We start from the raw sequence: 17,500 nt of genomic DNA, 5'->3' as shown, positions 1-17,500 counted from the left end.
TTCTGGGCAAGTACTAAATGAAAGTGCCAATAAGGATGATGTAAAAAGATATGAGATATATATATATATTTTGAGATAAATGATTATGAATTGCATTTGTTTCTTCAAATGTCAGAAGGTTATAAATCTTCCCAGAGAAAATGTTAAAAAGAGTCAGTGCAAAAAGTGTTTTGAAGAGAAAAGGGATCAAAAGTTCTCTATCCATTTTGAACTTTTGATCATTGCATAATACCATATTCGTGGACATCAGAACTATAAAAGAATTATTGAAACAGTGTTGATTTCCCCCACTCAACCTCAAAAAATAGTAAATAAGATATTAATAAATGTAAAAGTTGGGAAACATTGCTAACATAGGATTATAGTTTATGGATTCTAAAGTTAAATAGTGTGTAAATTCAAATGGTATTTTACTGTAATTACTTTTACAGATTAGAGTTATGTGCAATATGGAAATATGAAAAAATATATGAGGCATACATATTTTTCTGCAAGGAAATATGAAATGTAGTTAATATTTATGAAATTACCTAATACATCAAGATAACAGCATGCAGTTAATGTCATGGCTTGTTTTCATTGATGTTTCTATATGTATTGGAATGTTTGCTTGACCAAGATGTGGGCTGTGTTGTTCTAAGTTTTCTCCCACATGAGATTTTTAAAATGTTCCACAAATTGTGATAAGTTCGGCCCTCGAACACAAGTTTTTAACTGTTATTGTGTATATTTTGAGGATCATTACTAACTGCAGAGCATAGTCTTCTTATTATTATTGTCTCTTTCCCAACACAGCACCAGCAGGTTTTCCCCTTTTTATTTACCATTAAACTGAAGCATCACCAGTCTTCCATTAATCAGGTCTTGATGCTCGGTCGGTTTCATATTTTTGATTGATCCTAAACTGACTGATGAAAAAACATGTTTACCTATGTAAAATATTTATAATTTTAACAGTGCCAGTTTATTGAAGGAAATAAATCCATCTAGGGTATTAAAAAATGTTCAGTTCCTAAAAAGAGTATGAAGGCTTTGTTAGTAATAACTAAAATGTAACCCATTAATTGACCTAAAAATAGCATAATGTATACTTGTTATTTTTTAAGATTGTCAACATACCATTAAATTTTGAAAGGTAATGGAAAGTTAATCCACCCTGTATCATATTTAATGAGTTTAAGCTCTAAGAACCAGTTAAAGGAATTCCATTAAATAAAGTGGGTATTAATGTTGGCTTTTAAATGTGTGAATGAATGTTTCTATCTTATTTTTCCTTTTATTTTTGAGTGTGTTTCTTTTTGCTATATGGTTATTGATTAAGAGAAATTGGAATGAAAAAAAGTATTTCCTATACTTTTTTCCAATGCAGTAGTGGGAAAAATTCAGAGTAACATCATTAGCTTGTTGCTTTTTATAACCTAAGGATTACCATCTATATCATATTTTGATTATTAGCCTTTTGAACTTTAGCCTTCATATTTCCTTTTAAACTGGATTGTGCTTAAGGAATCTAGAAACAATGGAAGCAGAATAAACAGGACAAAATACCAACTTTTTTTCTTTTATTTTTGTTATAGGTGATTTTGCTCTTCATGCTTTCATGCTCTGAGTTTTTTTTTATGATCTAATGTACAAAGTATATCTTGCCTTATTTTCCTTATTTAGATGTGGATCTTAGTTTATTCCAGATGGAAGTAGATACAAGAAACTTTGAATATATATTTTGCATGTAAAATAGAATGTTTTGAAAAGAGTTTCAAGAAAAGTGAATATAAGATATGGCAGCAAGATTATAATATACTAGTTAGGCTAATATTAGTGACTGAAAATAGGCTTGCTTATGTATTCTTATCCACGTGATACCATGGCTGTATCGCAGGTGATAATTGCATATGACATTAGTATTTTGTTAAACAGGACCATATGAAAAGTTTAAGAACAGTTGAAGTAGTAATTATATTCCAGAGTATGTGCACTTGTTCACTTAAGCATAATATTCTGTTTTGCAAAATGAAGTACTTACTCTAACAATTACCTTAACTTGTTATGAAAGCTGTATTTGTGATAACATAGAATGGCAGTTTGTGAAGAGTGAGTGAATATAAGCTAGAAATAGTTAGGTACTTTGTCAATATGCACATGTTGTGATGGATTTTAAGAGCTAAATATATATATACGGTATATACATATATTATTGACTGTTAATCTGCATGATATGCTAATACATAGAATTTAGGAGTCAATTATTGAATATAACTAGCAATAATATTAACCATATGACACTGTTACATTCCAGGGCTATTTATTTCTGAAAATAAAATTTAAGTAGAATTCATTTTGCAAGGTTTGCAATGTAGTATAGAATGATTTTTAAATCCATTTTGTGCATGGACCTTTAAAATCTTTGAGGAATGAGCACAAATGCTATCCAGCACTCACAGTTGGTAACTGCAATGTTAGATAGGAGTGGGATTACTTTATTTGCCTTTTCTTTGTCTTTTATTTTTCTTCTCTTTCTATTCAGCATAAAGTGTCTTATAATATACATTCAGAGAAAAGTCCATCAGTTGAGGCCTTATTACTAGTGTTCAGTAAGATAGTTAATTTGATGAAGTATATGAAATTTAAGCTTGTAAAGTTCATTCTCATATGAACATTATACTTTGTGTTCAATTTTATTTAGAGCGAGAACAGATGCCGAGTGAAATGTGAATCGTAAGACAAGTAGCTAATTCAGCACAAGTAAATGTAATTAGAATATATTCCAGAATAGTGAGACAATGAGTACATGACACAAACTTCTTGGCATTTTAAGATCTTTCTTAGTGTTAGTTCCTAGAAAAAATGGCTTAATTTATAAACACATGCATAACCAATGTTAGTAGTTGTTCTTGTGCAACACATGCAATGAAATTATAAATCTTATTCCTTTAGAGTTGTCACCCAGCACATTACCCTGTGAATGTTGAAATATATGTGTATATATTGATATTTTAAGTATTGCAGAGAAAAGGTTAGGAAATAACTAGTCTCTCTTCACTTAGTGAAGTGCCACAAGATTAAAGCAATAACTGCTACCGAGTGTCACTAATTGTATGATAATCAATATAATACTTATCTCATGATAGTGCCATAAATGAATATATACTAAAAGTAACAATTGTTTGGCTCTTCTTGATATAAAGAAATTTACAATTTTTGTTTTGGACTCATTATCAAATACCTGATTGCAGCCTTTCCTGTATTTAAAAATATATGGATATGTACCATAGCTTAGTTGTCGATATGCCAGATCATTTTCAACAATCATATACGGATTTATTTTTCGAGGATGTTCAGTCTGTCATCTCGACCTCGTACATAACTTCATTGTTCTTAACTGAATCTCTATAGATGTAGTTTTACTGATGTCCATAGCTAAAGGGTTTGCACTAGGAGATGAAAGGTCAGTGTATCCATATGCACAAGCAATGATATGTTGTACTTAATTTAAAACTTGATGAATTCAGCGGAAATCTGGGATGTGTCAGGTGTATTTTCTGAAAATAATGGTTCTTATTTAGCCACAATTTAAAACTCTCACTGTCTGATATATCTAATAAAGTAATATCTTTTTTAATAGAAATGTTGTAGCATAAGATATAGATACATGGAATATTTAGGTTATTTGATAAATGGAATTGTCTAGTAATCAGGTATATGTAACAATACTATATATTGATTCAAATAGCAATGGCATTAACACTACAGCAGTATGGCTTGAACTTGGAAGGAACATAAGCATTATACCAAGAACTGAAATGGTTAATCTGATATTGTGGACCATTATTTCTGACTTTATTTTATGGCGCTCTTGAGGTTATGTTGTACAAATTTGTATACTCCTTTACAGCAGAAATATATCGAGTATATACTGCAAAGATACCTGTATGCAGAAATGTAACCACAAGAAATAATTAACTGCACAATTATATAGAAAGAAGAATCCAGTGTATCCTGTCAGCAGTGCATGAACTGATATATATGTATCTGATGTGTGTATATATTAGTGTGGCCTTACCATGTAGGTATGCCATGTTGTTATGATTTGTTGTGGCCCTACTGCTAAATAATAATCAAATATAAAGATCCATGATTTCATTGACCCTTTTCATTGACAAGAATTTCGGTAGATTTGTGTAAGACTCGAAAAAAAATGCATTACCATATCTGTGCATACATGAACTGAAATCTTATGTTCTGTTCCACACAAAAATGCTATTATGGATTTCAATTTAAATTTATGTTAAATGAAAAAAAAAAAAAGTATTATATGGCCAAAATTATGTTTAGTGATTATTTAATTTTTGAAAGGTTACCTAAAGCTGTTGCATATTTTTAGATGGAAAAATGATACAAGGCATTTCAACTCTCTTACAAAGTCAGTAGTTAAAACAAGTTAAAAGTGTGCATCAAAATGTTGCCAGACCAAAACAAGGATGAATATTTGAAACAATGGATGTAAACTATAGTATTATTACAAAACCATTTTCATATTAAAGTAAGTATATTTAACCCACTGCAAGTGGATAGTCATGACATACATGACACAGGAGCTCTGGCATGGGCATCATGACGTACGTGTTGCTTAGTAATAGGCGAGTGGTGATGACAATTGCAATCAGAATTACTATAATTGCCATAATATAAAGCAAAATGGGTTTCACCCAACATCTAAAACCTAAATGGTACCACTTTCTTCTAGCACCAGTAGGAGAGGGAGCCTTGAATGGCACCCACTATCTTTATAGAGCGTTGGCATACAGCTACTTGCCAACCTCTTGCTCCAAAGTACCACAGAAGGATGTGCAGGCAGAATAGGAAGGGGAAAGTGACTCATACCATGCCCAATGACTACAATGTGCCCCTGTGCCACTTGGGATGCCTTTTACTGTGGCACTTACAGTCATAAGCTCAAGTTTCCTTTCTCTTCATGCTATCTTCATTGTGGATGATTATTCGTTTCATATTCGTTCATGACTACATAAATGCGAAAAAATAAAATTGCATTTTGTCCACCCACAAAACAGCAATAATTCTATCACACTGTGTACAGAGAAAATAGAGCCTCTGCCATGACAAATTTAAGTCTCTAAATACAGTAATACAACAAAAATGGCTCTAGCTTTATCATGTGTGACTAAGAGTGAAAAGTCAGGTTATGTTGCAAGATGCTGTCATGCTCTGAAATAAAGCCCACCCTAGAGACTGGGCAAGTGAATCTATCCCCTGTCTGCTATAGGGTAAGTGATCATTGCAATGGTAATAAAACTAAAATTATAAACACACTTTTAATCTAATAGTTACTACCCATTTACATCATACAATTATTTATTAATTCTAAGCATTGAATGCTCAATCTTAGAAATTAATTTTTAACAATGAAATTCATTGAAATTCTAACAAAATTCCAAACTAAATGTAAACTCTACAAATGTTCATTCTCGGTGAAGCTGCATGAAAGCCATGCACAAAATAATGAGAAACGAAAGATCAAATTTATTAACAAAAACAGTAATGTTTGATGAGATGCAATGAATATTGGCTAAATAAACAATGTATTGGCAGTTTAAGTAATTATTATAAATCATATTTACTTTCTAAATTAAAATAAACAAATCCATACCTAATGTTTCTTCACCAAGTTTGTCCCTTACAATAGAGCAAATAACTCACAATGATAACATGGAACTGTGGCATAAAAGAATTCTATCACAGATAAGGTGGTTTATACAACTAACAAAATTGTCACTACATAAAATCATATGTGGGAATTCTACTATCTACTGTTATGATATAATTTTGTAATGATATAAATTTTGTTTCTTATAATACATCCCTTATTGCTATCGTGAACAAATGTCTTAGTGCTGTCTTCCTCAATACATCTTGTTCTCTAGCTGATTACATTCAGTTCTCAAGAAAATTATAACAAACCATGTAATGACATCTTTAACTCTCAATTTTCCCATGATAAAGCCTGTAAAAAAAATCATACAACAACAACTAAGGACACAACTCATTCATCATATTTAACGATCTCACTAATAACTGCAATACTCTATTTACTCTTTATAGTAATAATAAACAATACTGCTTACAATGATACAGAACTAAAGGTTTAAAGCAGATTAAAAACATAATGCAATTTTACAGAGGGCATGTATAAACCTACAAGAATTCTCAGAACCACAGATGAGAAGGCAGAACACAGTTTACGGGTATCTCTTGGAAGTGTCCTTTATTTTCTCAGGCACATACTGATTAATCTATATTGAGCAACAAAATCATGACTGAATGTTACCACTAAGATGTAAATAACAATAAAGAACAAACAAGAAACTTAATGGCATTCAACAATGAACTATGAAAGCATGAAATCTTTGCTTCATGTTTAGCAAAAAGGTGGTGACAAATATAACGATATTGAAAACTAATGTCACATCTATGTATTCTGGTTTGGAATGATGAGGAAATAAACAAATACAAAACATGCAACTGCTTGATCATTCAGGCATTATTTTTGTTGTAGTATTACTCCAAATAGCTAAGAATTTTCACAATTTTCTTTATGGTAATTATCAGAACAAAAAGTACAGTATGATGTATTTGTTGGCAGTGCTTTAAAAGAAATTAATCAACCTTGCATTATAAAGCACAGAGGATATGTGAAACCCCTTGATACCACCACATGGATATATAACATACATACAATTCTGGAAAGTCCTCTCTTAATGAATCATTCGCATCACTGTAAAACATTGTCATTCTTTGCATTCATACAATTCATACATCACTTCTTTTGTTTTATTCACGTTGCACTGGAATACACTAGCCGGTTATTTACAATAGAGCATTTCTGATATCTATTCCATACTCACCTCACGAGTGGTCTTTTGCAAGTTTCATTGCATATATTTGTTAAATGCCTTGGTATCTGTTTCAGTCAGATCACATTTGTCAATAAATAAGGCACTAGTGTTTACATGACTACTTGTTAGGTCTTTGGGAAGTCCATCAACAAGGCTTTGTAAACTTGAATTGATGGACTTAGTCTCTGACCCTCAGTCCCCACACAGATGTTCTGCGGATACCCACTGTGGGCCGGGCCACAGAGGAAAATAGATATTTGTTGATTTGTATGTGTGGCAGGCTTTGTCGTAGGGTGCTGAGGGCACTCTCATTCAGTATGCCATACAAATCCAAGTATAACAGATGTGGCATGGACTTCAACTCCCTGAAAATTGTGAAAATCAAGTTCTTAATGCTGATGACAATTATGCATTAATATATTCAACCTACCAAAAAAAGATAAACATAACAAGGGCTAACAGTACAGGTTGCTTGATTGCCTGAGGTAAGTGATTAAATGGAGAAATATCAACTTGTTTTATGTCCAAATATTCATAACCCTCAAGTGGTACTGAAACTTATGACCCTTGGCCATCTAATACAGCCCTACCTTGAATGCATACTGTTACAAGAGAGAAGTTAATGGATTTCATCAGTGCAAAAATGGTAATTACTACATGCATGATTACATTTTATAGCACATAATATAAGGTAATTGATTACTGATAATTGTGTTTGTATTGACTTGAGGAGGAGGGGGAGGGGGGGTCCATTATATATAAAAATTGAACTCACAGTACAACTTACAGGTAAGCATCTGGCTGTATGGTGTAGCAACGTGAAAAGGCTAAGTATTCTGCATGCCGTAGTTCACTAATCATTGTGGACACAGAAGCAGCAGTTAGCTGAGTGCAATCACTCACATCTAATTCTACTAGGCTAGGTGACTGTTCAGCCAACAATCTTACATCTGCAATCCAAAATGAAATAATAACAATAAATTAACTGTCAGAGCATGTGAAATAAGTGTTACAATTTCCTACACTAAAATCTTATTACAAAATAGAAAATATTATTACTGATACAGAGAAGGGGTGCATCTTATAAATCCCTAAGTTTACAATTTCTATGCAAATGCACTCAACACGGTAGAATAAACATATACCAAGACATACTTACGTGTATCTGATAATGTGTTTCTGCAACCAGAAATGTTCAAACGTTCAAGGGATTTAGGAAAACGACGGCATATTACCCTAAGATCCTCTGTAGACAATCCTGTCCAAGCTAGATTTAAGCTTACGAGTCTGTAAAAAAAAAAAAATGTGTAAGGTTTAAAGAAAATATTCATAACAAAAGGAAATATCAATAACAAAAATGAAAATGTCTGAATGATTATCCATATAATTTCATTTTCATCACAAAACAATAACAACTTACTTTTTACAATTAGAGAGTATATTAACAATACAAGAGTGGTTCAAGCCATAACACATGGCCATATTAAGCGTATCTAAATTTGGGTTGTTGGCAATGTGTGTGCAGATTGTCTGGTTTACAGTGCAATGCTCCAGACTCAATTTCTTCAGGTCGAAACACACACTCAACAACTCCTCAAGTGCTGAAAGATAAAAGCAGTATAAACATAAAGACATTCTTATTTTGCAATTGCTATCCAATCTCAATTCCTAAATGACACATCCTTTTAATTCAAAAGATTACATTACTATATTCCAAATTTGTTGTAAAATTTAAGTGACTGCAACAAAGTTGACTCACCTGGAGGCTCTATTGCAGCCATACTAAGATCTAAGTACTGCAGTTTACTCCTGATGGGAGGTAGACTAGGAAGATATTGAAGCTGTGGTGAAAAAATTGGACCATCCACCTGTGAAAACAAAATTACATAAATACACTTAATTATCAAACAATATAATTACAAAAATATTGCACGGTTGATGTAAGGCAAATAGGAGTTTCATGTCAATGAGTTCTCTTACCTCAGCTTTTGCAAGTCTAAGTATGCAAGATCCTCTGAGAATAACTCTGCCTACTACCCCAGGATTGAGGGTCTTTCCACCAAGATCAAGTCTTCGCCAAAGAGATTCATCAAAAGCAAGCCGTTTCCATCGCCGGCACACCTGTGCACATCTTGCCAACATAAACTTTGGGAGCCATCGAAAAACTGCTAAAATTAATTCATCTGACATACGGTTGAATTTGTCTGCAAAGATACGAAAGTAATATTAGTATATAAAAACAATGTGGTACATTAAAAATCTTCAATGTCATGAACAAGTAAACATCTTTGCATGTCTTACTAAAAAGATTGTTGAATTTAAAATAAGCATCTTTAGAAGAAAGAATAGAATCAGAAAATCAGAGTCTTAAATGTTACAAACTAACTGATAATGGTTTTTCAAAATGGGATTTGTTTTTTTGTAATTTTGAATTCTATCTAGGATGGTACATCTACAATCTAATAGTGGTGCATTGCCATAGTATTTGTGCTTTCAGTGCTATGGCAAAGGCCAACAAACCTCTACCACATAAATTTGGGGAAGACCAAGCTTGGTTTGGTTACCTATTTGATGACAGATCCCAGTAAAGTCTACAAGCTCTACCTTGCCAAAGTATACATGGTGGAGGCTCATTAGATTTTGGTGTAGTGCAGAGGCAATTGTAATTAGCAGATGTGTTAGTAACATTACTGATAGACAAAGTGGCCAATTAATGTTGATTATCTTCACTTACCATCACCTGCAATGGCATCTAATCTTCTCCTTTTGTAAACAAAAAATTCTTCTTCATTAACTAAGTCATCGGGAAGAAAGGAACCATGACTGACTACATTTTGATTTGACTGTTGCAATACCTGGGAAAGAAAAGTTATAAGTAGACTTTTAACAAATACAACAATGAATACATATGATAAAAATGTTTGTGATTCTAACCCTTAAATATGAATCACTAATAATATATTGCATATGATAGAGGAGAGAAAAGTAGATGAGACATTTCCAGTGAGTCTGCATAGTGGCAGTGATCCTTACCTTTGGTGCTGGAGGAGGGTTGCTTGTGTTGACTTCAGTGGCTGGTGGAGTGGGGGTGGGTCCTGTCATCTCCTCCTCATCCTGCAGGATAGACAGGCCCATGTCTGCTAGGAGTGGAGGATCTGTGCCAACATCTCCACCTAAACTCCATTTGCTACACTTCATGTTACTGTTGCTGTTTTCTTTATCATAACTTCGTTTTCTGTCAAAAGCAAAAGTAGTTCATTATTTCCTGAGCTATAATAACCATACAGTAGAAATCATTATAAATGTCTTGTTCTTTACCCAAAGAACCTTGTAGCAATCTAATTCTTTCTGAACATTAAATTCTGTACTATACAGTTGGCAGAGATGGGTCTTAATTCATAATAAGATTTCTTTTCAGATACATCTAGTTATTAATATAGAAAGTGTTAACTTACAGCTTTCAATTAACTAACAAAATTGCATAGAATCTGAATAGTGAAGTCACTATAAATAGGTTTAGCTTGTCTATTTTGAAGACCTCTTTTATACCTAAACATGTTATTTTGAGTTCTTTATGGCCATTATCCTAGATTTATTCCTCTAGGTCAACAGTCTTTGTTTTCAGACAAAATATTACAAGATTAAATTAGTTACTGAAAATTCAAAATGGGAACCAAAGCATGGCTTAATAACTAACAGTAACCTGCAGCAATGGATTTGCAAAACTTCTTTACCAATTACAATATAAACCTATCACAATTGTAAAACTCAGAAAAACTGGAGCATGCCTCTGAATATTTTAAATAATTATTATCACAATTTATGATGTCATGCATAGTATCTTTACAGTCTATTCAAGTTTCATACTACAGTGCCTGATTATGCAGTCTATGCAATTCATAAGAATAACAGCATTAAAAACAGTAAATAGATACTTTAGCAGCATATAAATGGCTTCAGAAAACTACTGCTCAGAAAGTAAATCAAGAAGTCCATTTCCCCCCTTACCCATTGTGATACATTTCGTGGTTTTATTCTCTCATTACACAGCACTCATTCTGCATGTGATCCTAATTTCGTAATGTTCGGTGATAATCACCCCTATTTTCTTTGTTATTTACTAAATAACAATCTGCATCATGGATATTCTCGAGTTATTTTTTATCATGCACAAGAAACCCTCGGACTTTGCCGCCCATTTGGAAGACACTCATATAACAATACTCCGTATCGTAAATACACTTTGTTGTACAGAAATCACACAATAGTAAATACATTTGGCGTTAAATCTTGTCTAAGCATTCGTGGTTTCGGAATTATTTTCAAACTTCCGAAAAAAAGGCATCGAGAGTACATAAAAGTAAACCCGTACTTTGCGCCAAAGATCTACCTTTTGAATTCCAATCGGATACTTCAACTGCCGTTTTTTCCCGCTAGACTTCCTAAAAAATGCCATATCCTTCCCAGGACGATCAAGCGAATATTCCCACATACCCTGGCAAAACATCCTCGTCCATTGTCCAGCTGCGGGAACACCACGAGGAAAAAAGAAAATTTGATCTTCTCGCAGGTCGACCAATTTCGGCGCCGAGTTTGTTGACATCCATCAGCTGGGCGGCGGGAGGATTCCCCGTTTCGTTATTCGCTTATTTTACCTTCTTTGTAATCTCGGGTATCCCTTTTTCACAAACTATCAAGCTGTGCTACATTTAAATACAATCCTGTACACTTTTCCTAGCCATTAAAATGAAACTAACCTTTTTTGCTGAGAAAATTCATCTCCGGGACGTGGGATCTCTGCTTTCATTTTTGGCGCTGTCTCTTCTGGTGTTTTTGGAGGCGGCCAATCAGGGGTAAGCTGACAAGTGGAAGCGACCAATCAGTGGCTGGCTGACAAGCAGGGCCGACCAATTGTGATGCAGCTGATACGCGCGGGAAATTTAATTTTTAAATCTTAATTAAGGCATTATATATTTCTTTAATTAATTGGGAAACCGCCTTGTTTTACGAAAAACATCCATGGATATTTCACTATTTGGCTGTTCAGTTACAAGATTTGATTTCTCCTAAGATATTTTTCTATCTCTGAAGCATTATTGGTTTCCCTCCGTTTTTCAAGGCCGCGTGCTCCGACTGCAATATATCAATTCGTTAAGTCACGTGAGCGTAATTCGCGCCATCCGTGAATCAGAGAGCGAATAATCACCATGCACGTGTAAACACTACGCTTCTGAAATCGAGACTGCAACCGCTTGGGATAACTGGACATGGAAACTTCTGTTGTCCTCGTTCCTAAATGCCATTTATTTCCCTGTGTGAGGAGGCAATTTCACCTCACTCATATGAATCAGAGATATTAAAAACAAGAACCCTACTAATGAACAACTAAACTTCATTTCGACATGTTTATGAATAGTTACCATTAAACTAATTCGTATGATAAAAAAACGGAGCGTAGGCAGAACGATTTAAAAATCCAGCCCGTACATTTAAAAAGTTAAAACAAAATCCTTATGGCAACACCTGCCCTTTGTAACTGACCGCGAACAGGGAAAATGTTTGGGACTGTGGGACTGCATTACTGCTTTTCTGTACGTTCAGTTTCGTTAAATATTGTGACAGGTATCTTCTGTTACAATAGAAAGTAACAGGTTTTATATGGAGCACCTTTTCTCTTGTATCTGTTGTTTTGATGGAAATGTATGGTTGTGGATTAGATATTTTATGTGATTAACATATGCATTTGTTTGTTTGTAATTGTTATTTTCTTGTTTTCTACAATAGGGAAATGTCCATCAATGTATAATAATAACACTTGTAGAAATGCAACGGAATTTGACTGATATCAATTGACACAGGTATATATTAATTATATAGTAATTACCACGTTAAACAACAGTATATAATATAGTCAAGGTTAAATCTACATACAAATACTATTATTTGCTTTATTGGAATATTTAACGGGCAGCGATGTCTGATTTCCTTCTGGGGTGTTGGCCGGATTCATGCATTTCACTTATTTTAAAAGGCGTTAACCGTAGGGTTTACCATTATTTTCGAAATCCACGGATTGAGAACAGGTAGCTTTGGAAAGACGAAAGATTAAGATGAGTTCTTCGGTATTATAAAATGTTTGTCATCATCTATATCGGCTGCCGAGATAGTCCCTCAGGTCAGATTCAAATTCCCACGGCTTGAAGGTGTTGGGAAGGGGAGGGCGACAGAGCCGTTAATGACTTTCAAACGTCCTTTTTCGCTTACGTCCTTCAAACTGTATTTTGGGCTATTCTTGTTCTCAGTATATGACTACAGATGAAGCCATTCTCCGGAATGGAAAAATGCAAAAAAAAATTATGACAAAATCTAATCCTAGGGCTTGTTTAAATCGTTTCTTTCATGCTGTTTTTCCTTCTGGTCAAAGGTGCTGTGTTATGACAATCTGCTTACAATGTGATTTACAAACGTGCGAAATGGGGACTAGGGGTGGGAAAGGGGACAAGGAAGATCCACTGGGAATGAAGATGACAAGAAAAGAGGAGGAAGTCACCATTCACACCTTGTTGTGAATCGCTAAATAACTTTTAACACCTATATTTTTGGAAAAAAAAAAAGTTTATTAACAATGGCATCACCTCTAACGTACAGAGATATTTATAAAGAGTTGGGAAATAAGTAGTCGAAATATTTGCTAGTTTGATATTTTGATACAGAACGCATATCCAGGTATTCAAGAACATCGTTATGTTCCCCTCCCACTCGCCAAAATTCCCCTCGGTTATAATCAACTATAGTAACTTTCAGTCTTTCCTGAGGCGATACTTCTCGTTATTCACATTTTTAATGAGTCAATATTATTAATATTTCACAATAATTACACCTTATCCTTAATGTATTTTAGCCAAATAGCCTTTATTCGAATGCTACACGAACATGCTGATTTTTTCTCACTTTCGTTCATGCATGCCTGCAGCTGTATAAGTTCATCAACGATATTTGCATAATGTAAAAAAGTAGATTGATAATTCTACATGGCATTATTATTGGTATCATAATCATCATTATCATGATTATTATAATTGTGGCCAATATTAATTTTATCATCATTATTATTATTATTATTATTATTATTATTATTATTATTATTAGTATCATTATTGTTGTTATCATTATCATTAATATCATCATCAGTACTATTATTGATTTTGTTATCATTATTATTATAATTATCATTATTATTATCATCATCATCATTATTATTATTATTGTTATTATTATTAGCATTATCATTATTATTGTCACTATTGTCATTATTATGTTTATCGTCATTATTATTATTATCATGAACATCACTGATATGGTTTTCATCGATATCATTACTATTAATGTTATCATCATTTCTACCATTATTATTAACATAATTATTATTGTCATCATCATTATCATTACCATAATTCTTATCATTATTTTGATCATCTTTTTATAATGATTATAATAATTATTTTATGATAATTATTTTATTATGATAATGATGATTATTTTGTTATGATAATGATAATTATTTTATTATAATAATTATAATTATCTTATTATAATGATTATAATTATTGTTATCATTATAACTATCATTATGATCGTTTACATTATCATTATGATTATCATCATCATCATTGATACCATTATTATTATTATCATCATTGCAATTGTCATTCTCCTTGTTGTCGTTGTCATTATTATAATCATTATTACTATACTTAATTTTGTCATTATGATTATAATGATAAATTATAATTATCATCATGATTATCATTATTAATACTAAATTCATCATAGTTATCAGTTATTATTTTTATCATCATTGTTACTGTTAATATCATTATAATAATTATCATTATGGTAATCATTATCATTATTATCATTATGATAGTCATTATCATTATAATCATTGTTATTATTATCATTATCATTATCATTATTATCATTATCATTATCATTATTATCATTATTATTATTATTATTATTATTATTATTAGTATCATCATTATTATCGTTGTTTTTATCGTTATCAGTATCCTCATCTTTGTGTTGTTGTTGCTATTATCATTATTATCTTTATCACAATGATGATATTAATAATGATGATGGTATTATTGGTAATAATGATAATGATGATACTGATAAAAATGATGGTGATAATGATAATGATTATGTTAACGAGGATAATGATAATAATAATAATGATAATAGTAATACTCATAACATTATAATAATAATGATAAAGATAATACTTAAGCAGATAATAATGATGATGAAGATAATTGTAGTGCTAATAATGATAATAATGATAGAAATACCACTACTACAAAATACAATATTGAAGTAACGTCAGATGTTTAATGATGATTGTAATAGTAGTGATAGAAGTAATGACAATAATTGTAATAGTGATAGTAATGATAATAATAATAGCAATAATAATACCAGTGATAATAATGATAGAAATGATAATGATGATAATAATGATAATAATATTAGAAATGATAAATATAATGATAGTGATAATGATGAGGATAATGATAATGACAATAATAAGGATGATAAATGATGATAATGATAACATCATAGTGATGATAATCATGATAATAACAATAGTAGCAATGATACTTATTATTATAATGGTAATGATAATAATAATAAAAAATAATAACGATAGTAATGATAGCAATAATAGTAATGATAATGATGATAATGATGATAGCAATACTAATAGTAATGATAATGATAGTAATGGTGATATTTATAACTACAATGATAATGATAGTGAAATAATAATGATGACAATATCAATTATGATAATGATGATAACAAAATAGGGATGATGATAGTACATGATAATGATAATAATAATATGGATAAATATATATAAATAAGATAATAATACTACTACTAATAATGATGATGATAATAATAATAATAATAATGATAATAATAATAATAATAATAATGATAATGATATTAATAATAATAATAATAATGGTAATAATGATAATGATAATAATAGTAATAATGATAATGATAATAGTAATAATGATGACAGTAATATGCTACGACTACATGCTAATAATGAAAATGATCGAATTTGTCATAGTGTTAATGATGGATAATAATAGTAGTAAATAATTACGATGAAGTTATAAATAGCGTTTAAAATTTGTAACTTCATTACAATCCTGTGATGATTTCAATGAAATCACGCTGATTGAAATACTATTTTGTTAAACTTAGTATATTTCATTTTCACTTAGTTCATTCCATATATTTAGTCACTGAGATTATCATATATCTTTTACATGTAAATTTAATTTTTGATATTTTTAAAACAGAACCATCGCACAATTTGACTGTTCGTTTCCATGCGTTCTGTAATCGTGTCATACAATTGTTACCATTAATATGACTAATGAACTCGTGATTATATATGTTGGGGTAATATATTTGAGTAAAAATCTTATCTTAATAGATTAAAGGTAAAGTTTTGTAATAAAGCAGGTGCCAATATACCATTGGTATTCATCTGAGAAAACATACGAACAATCGGATATGTTTGTAAACAAGAACAGCTTCTAATTTGTTTGTATTTGTACTTTGTGGGCGAATTGCCCTCTTATTTTGACAAGTAAGTGAAATATACGTGCATTTATTGCTGTAAAGTTTGATAACTTGGATATATCTATAAGCATTAGAAAGAGACACACAGTCGATTGATATAAAGCCACTTCAATGAATATATTGGTTCTTCAGGAACGATCAGAATGATTACAAAGGACTTGGTTACCCTTGTTTTTTGAATTTGCTAAATAGAACCGGGTTTCTTTTGTCACATAATCAACCTCAAACTTCAGCAAAGAGTAGTCTAGGAAATTAGAGCTTGTAGAACTCCGAAGCGAACCATCATTAAGTAAGGAGTCAATCCAAGCTCTTGCCCCTTGAATAAATGTCGTGGAGACTTGTTGGCCTTTGCTAGAGTGCCGAAGGTGCTAAGGCGATGGTGATTAGAAGACGTAGATTTGGGGGATGCAGTCATAGGTTAAGAAATAACTCTATTTATATTGCAAATGGTAAATGATTGATGGATATCCACCATGGTTATGATCTGTGGTGGAGGGCCTACATGGAAATGTCAGTGACAAAAGATTGGGTAACTTTGGAGTGGATGCCGAAACCTGAATATTGGGTAAACACAATATTATTCTGATAGCTTGTGTTGTGATTTGTATGAATCTAGTATTAATTCCAGTTTCTAAAGCACAGCTCCATTGCTGGTCCCGGTAGCTGGTGAGAGTAAGACGAGTATCAAGAGTATTACGGGTAGAAACAAAACCTTATAATAATCACTTAAAAATTCAATACACATTAACAACATTTAGGGGCTTTGCCATATAAGGAGAGGTGTCTGCCCCCCTTAACCCATTCACGCCGGGGCCATTCCGGCTTTGCACGGTCGCTATACCGAGGTTTTCGAACACATCATCCGAATGCTTCCAGATTCTCGGGCGCACGGGCCGCGAGCCTGGGCTGCCCGCTCGCTC

At 32.1% G+C, this 17,500-nt stretch overlaps 3 protein-coding genes across 4 annotated transcripts in view; 2 read left to right on the top strand and 1 right to left on the bottom strand.

Moving 5' to 3' along the window:
• Positions 1-4,120, top strand: part of MYPT-75D (Myosin phosphatase targeting subunit 75D) — a 19,553-nt gene extending 15,433 nt beyond the window's left edge. The window contains exon 10 of the mRNA XM_086554701.1: positions 1-4,120. This exon is cut by the window's left edge and continues 1,003 nt beyond it. The gene's annotated coding sequence lies outside the window, so the exon portion shown is untranslated.
• A 1,196-nt stretch (positions 4,121-5,316) lies between these two features.
• Positions 5,317-11,818, bottom strand: LOC122242447 (S-phase kinase-associated protein 2). Of its 2 annotated transcripts, none has more exons than XM_042999729.2 (9): positions 11,669-11,818; positions 9,945-10,146; positions 9,646-9,766; positions 8,892-9,115; positions 8,671-8,779; positions 8,332-8,512; positions 8,071-8,198; positions 7,699-7,861; positions 5,317-7,276 (listed from the first exon to the last, which is right to left on the bottom strand). In XM_042999729.2, exons 1-9 carry the CDS (start codon positions 11,716-11,718, stop codon positions 7,090-7,092), a joined length of 1,365 nt encoding a protein of 454 aa, XP_042855663.1. In that variant the 5' UTR covers positions 11,719-11,818; the 3' UTR covers positions 5,317-7,089. The 2 variants fall into 2 exon arrangements, with proteins under 2 accessions (XP_042855663.1, XP_042855662.1); XM_042999728.2 differs by lacking the exon at positions 11,669-11,818 and adding an exon at positions 11,406-11,548.
• Positions 11,819-16,450: 4,632 nt separating this feature from the next.
• NELF-B (negative elongation factor B) overlaps positions 16,451-17,500 on the top strand; it is a 9,564-nt gene continuing 8,514 nt past the window's right edge. Inside the window, exon 1 of the mRNA XM_042999730.2 lies at positions 16,451-16,587. The gene's annotated coding sequence lies outside the window, so the exon portion shown is untranslated. The remainder of the gene's footprint in view (positions 16,588-17,500) is intronic.

The sequence above is a fragment of the Penaeus japonicus genome, unplaced genomic scaffold, assembly GCF_977035675.1.
Source record: "Penaeus japonicus unplaced genomic scaffold, GWHDUDI00000001_assembly GWHDUDI00000030, whole genome shotgun sequence".
NCBI classification, from domain to species: Eukaryota; Metazoa; Arthropoda; class Malacostraca; order Decapoda; family Penaeidae; genus Penaeus; species Penaeus japonicus.
Note: the sequence above shows the minus strand (reverse complement) of the source record. Positions and strands in the feature narration are given on the sequence as shown.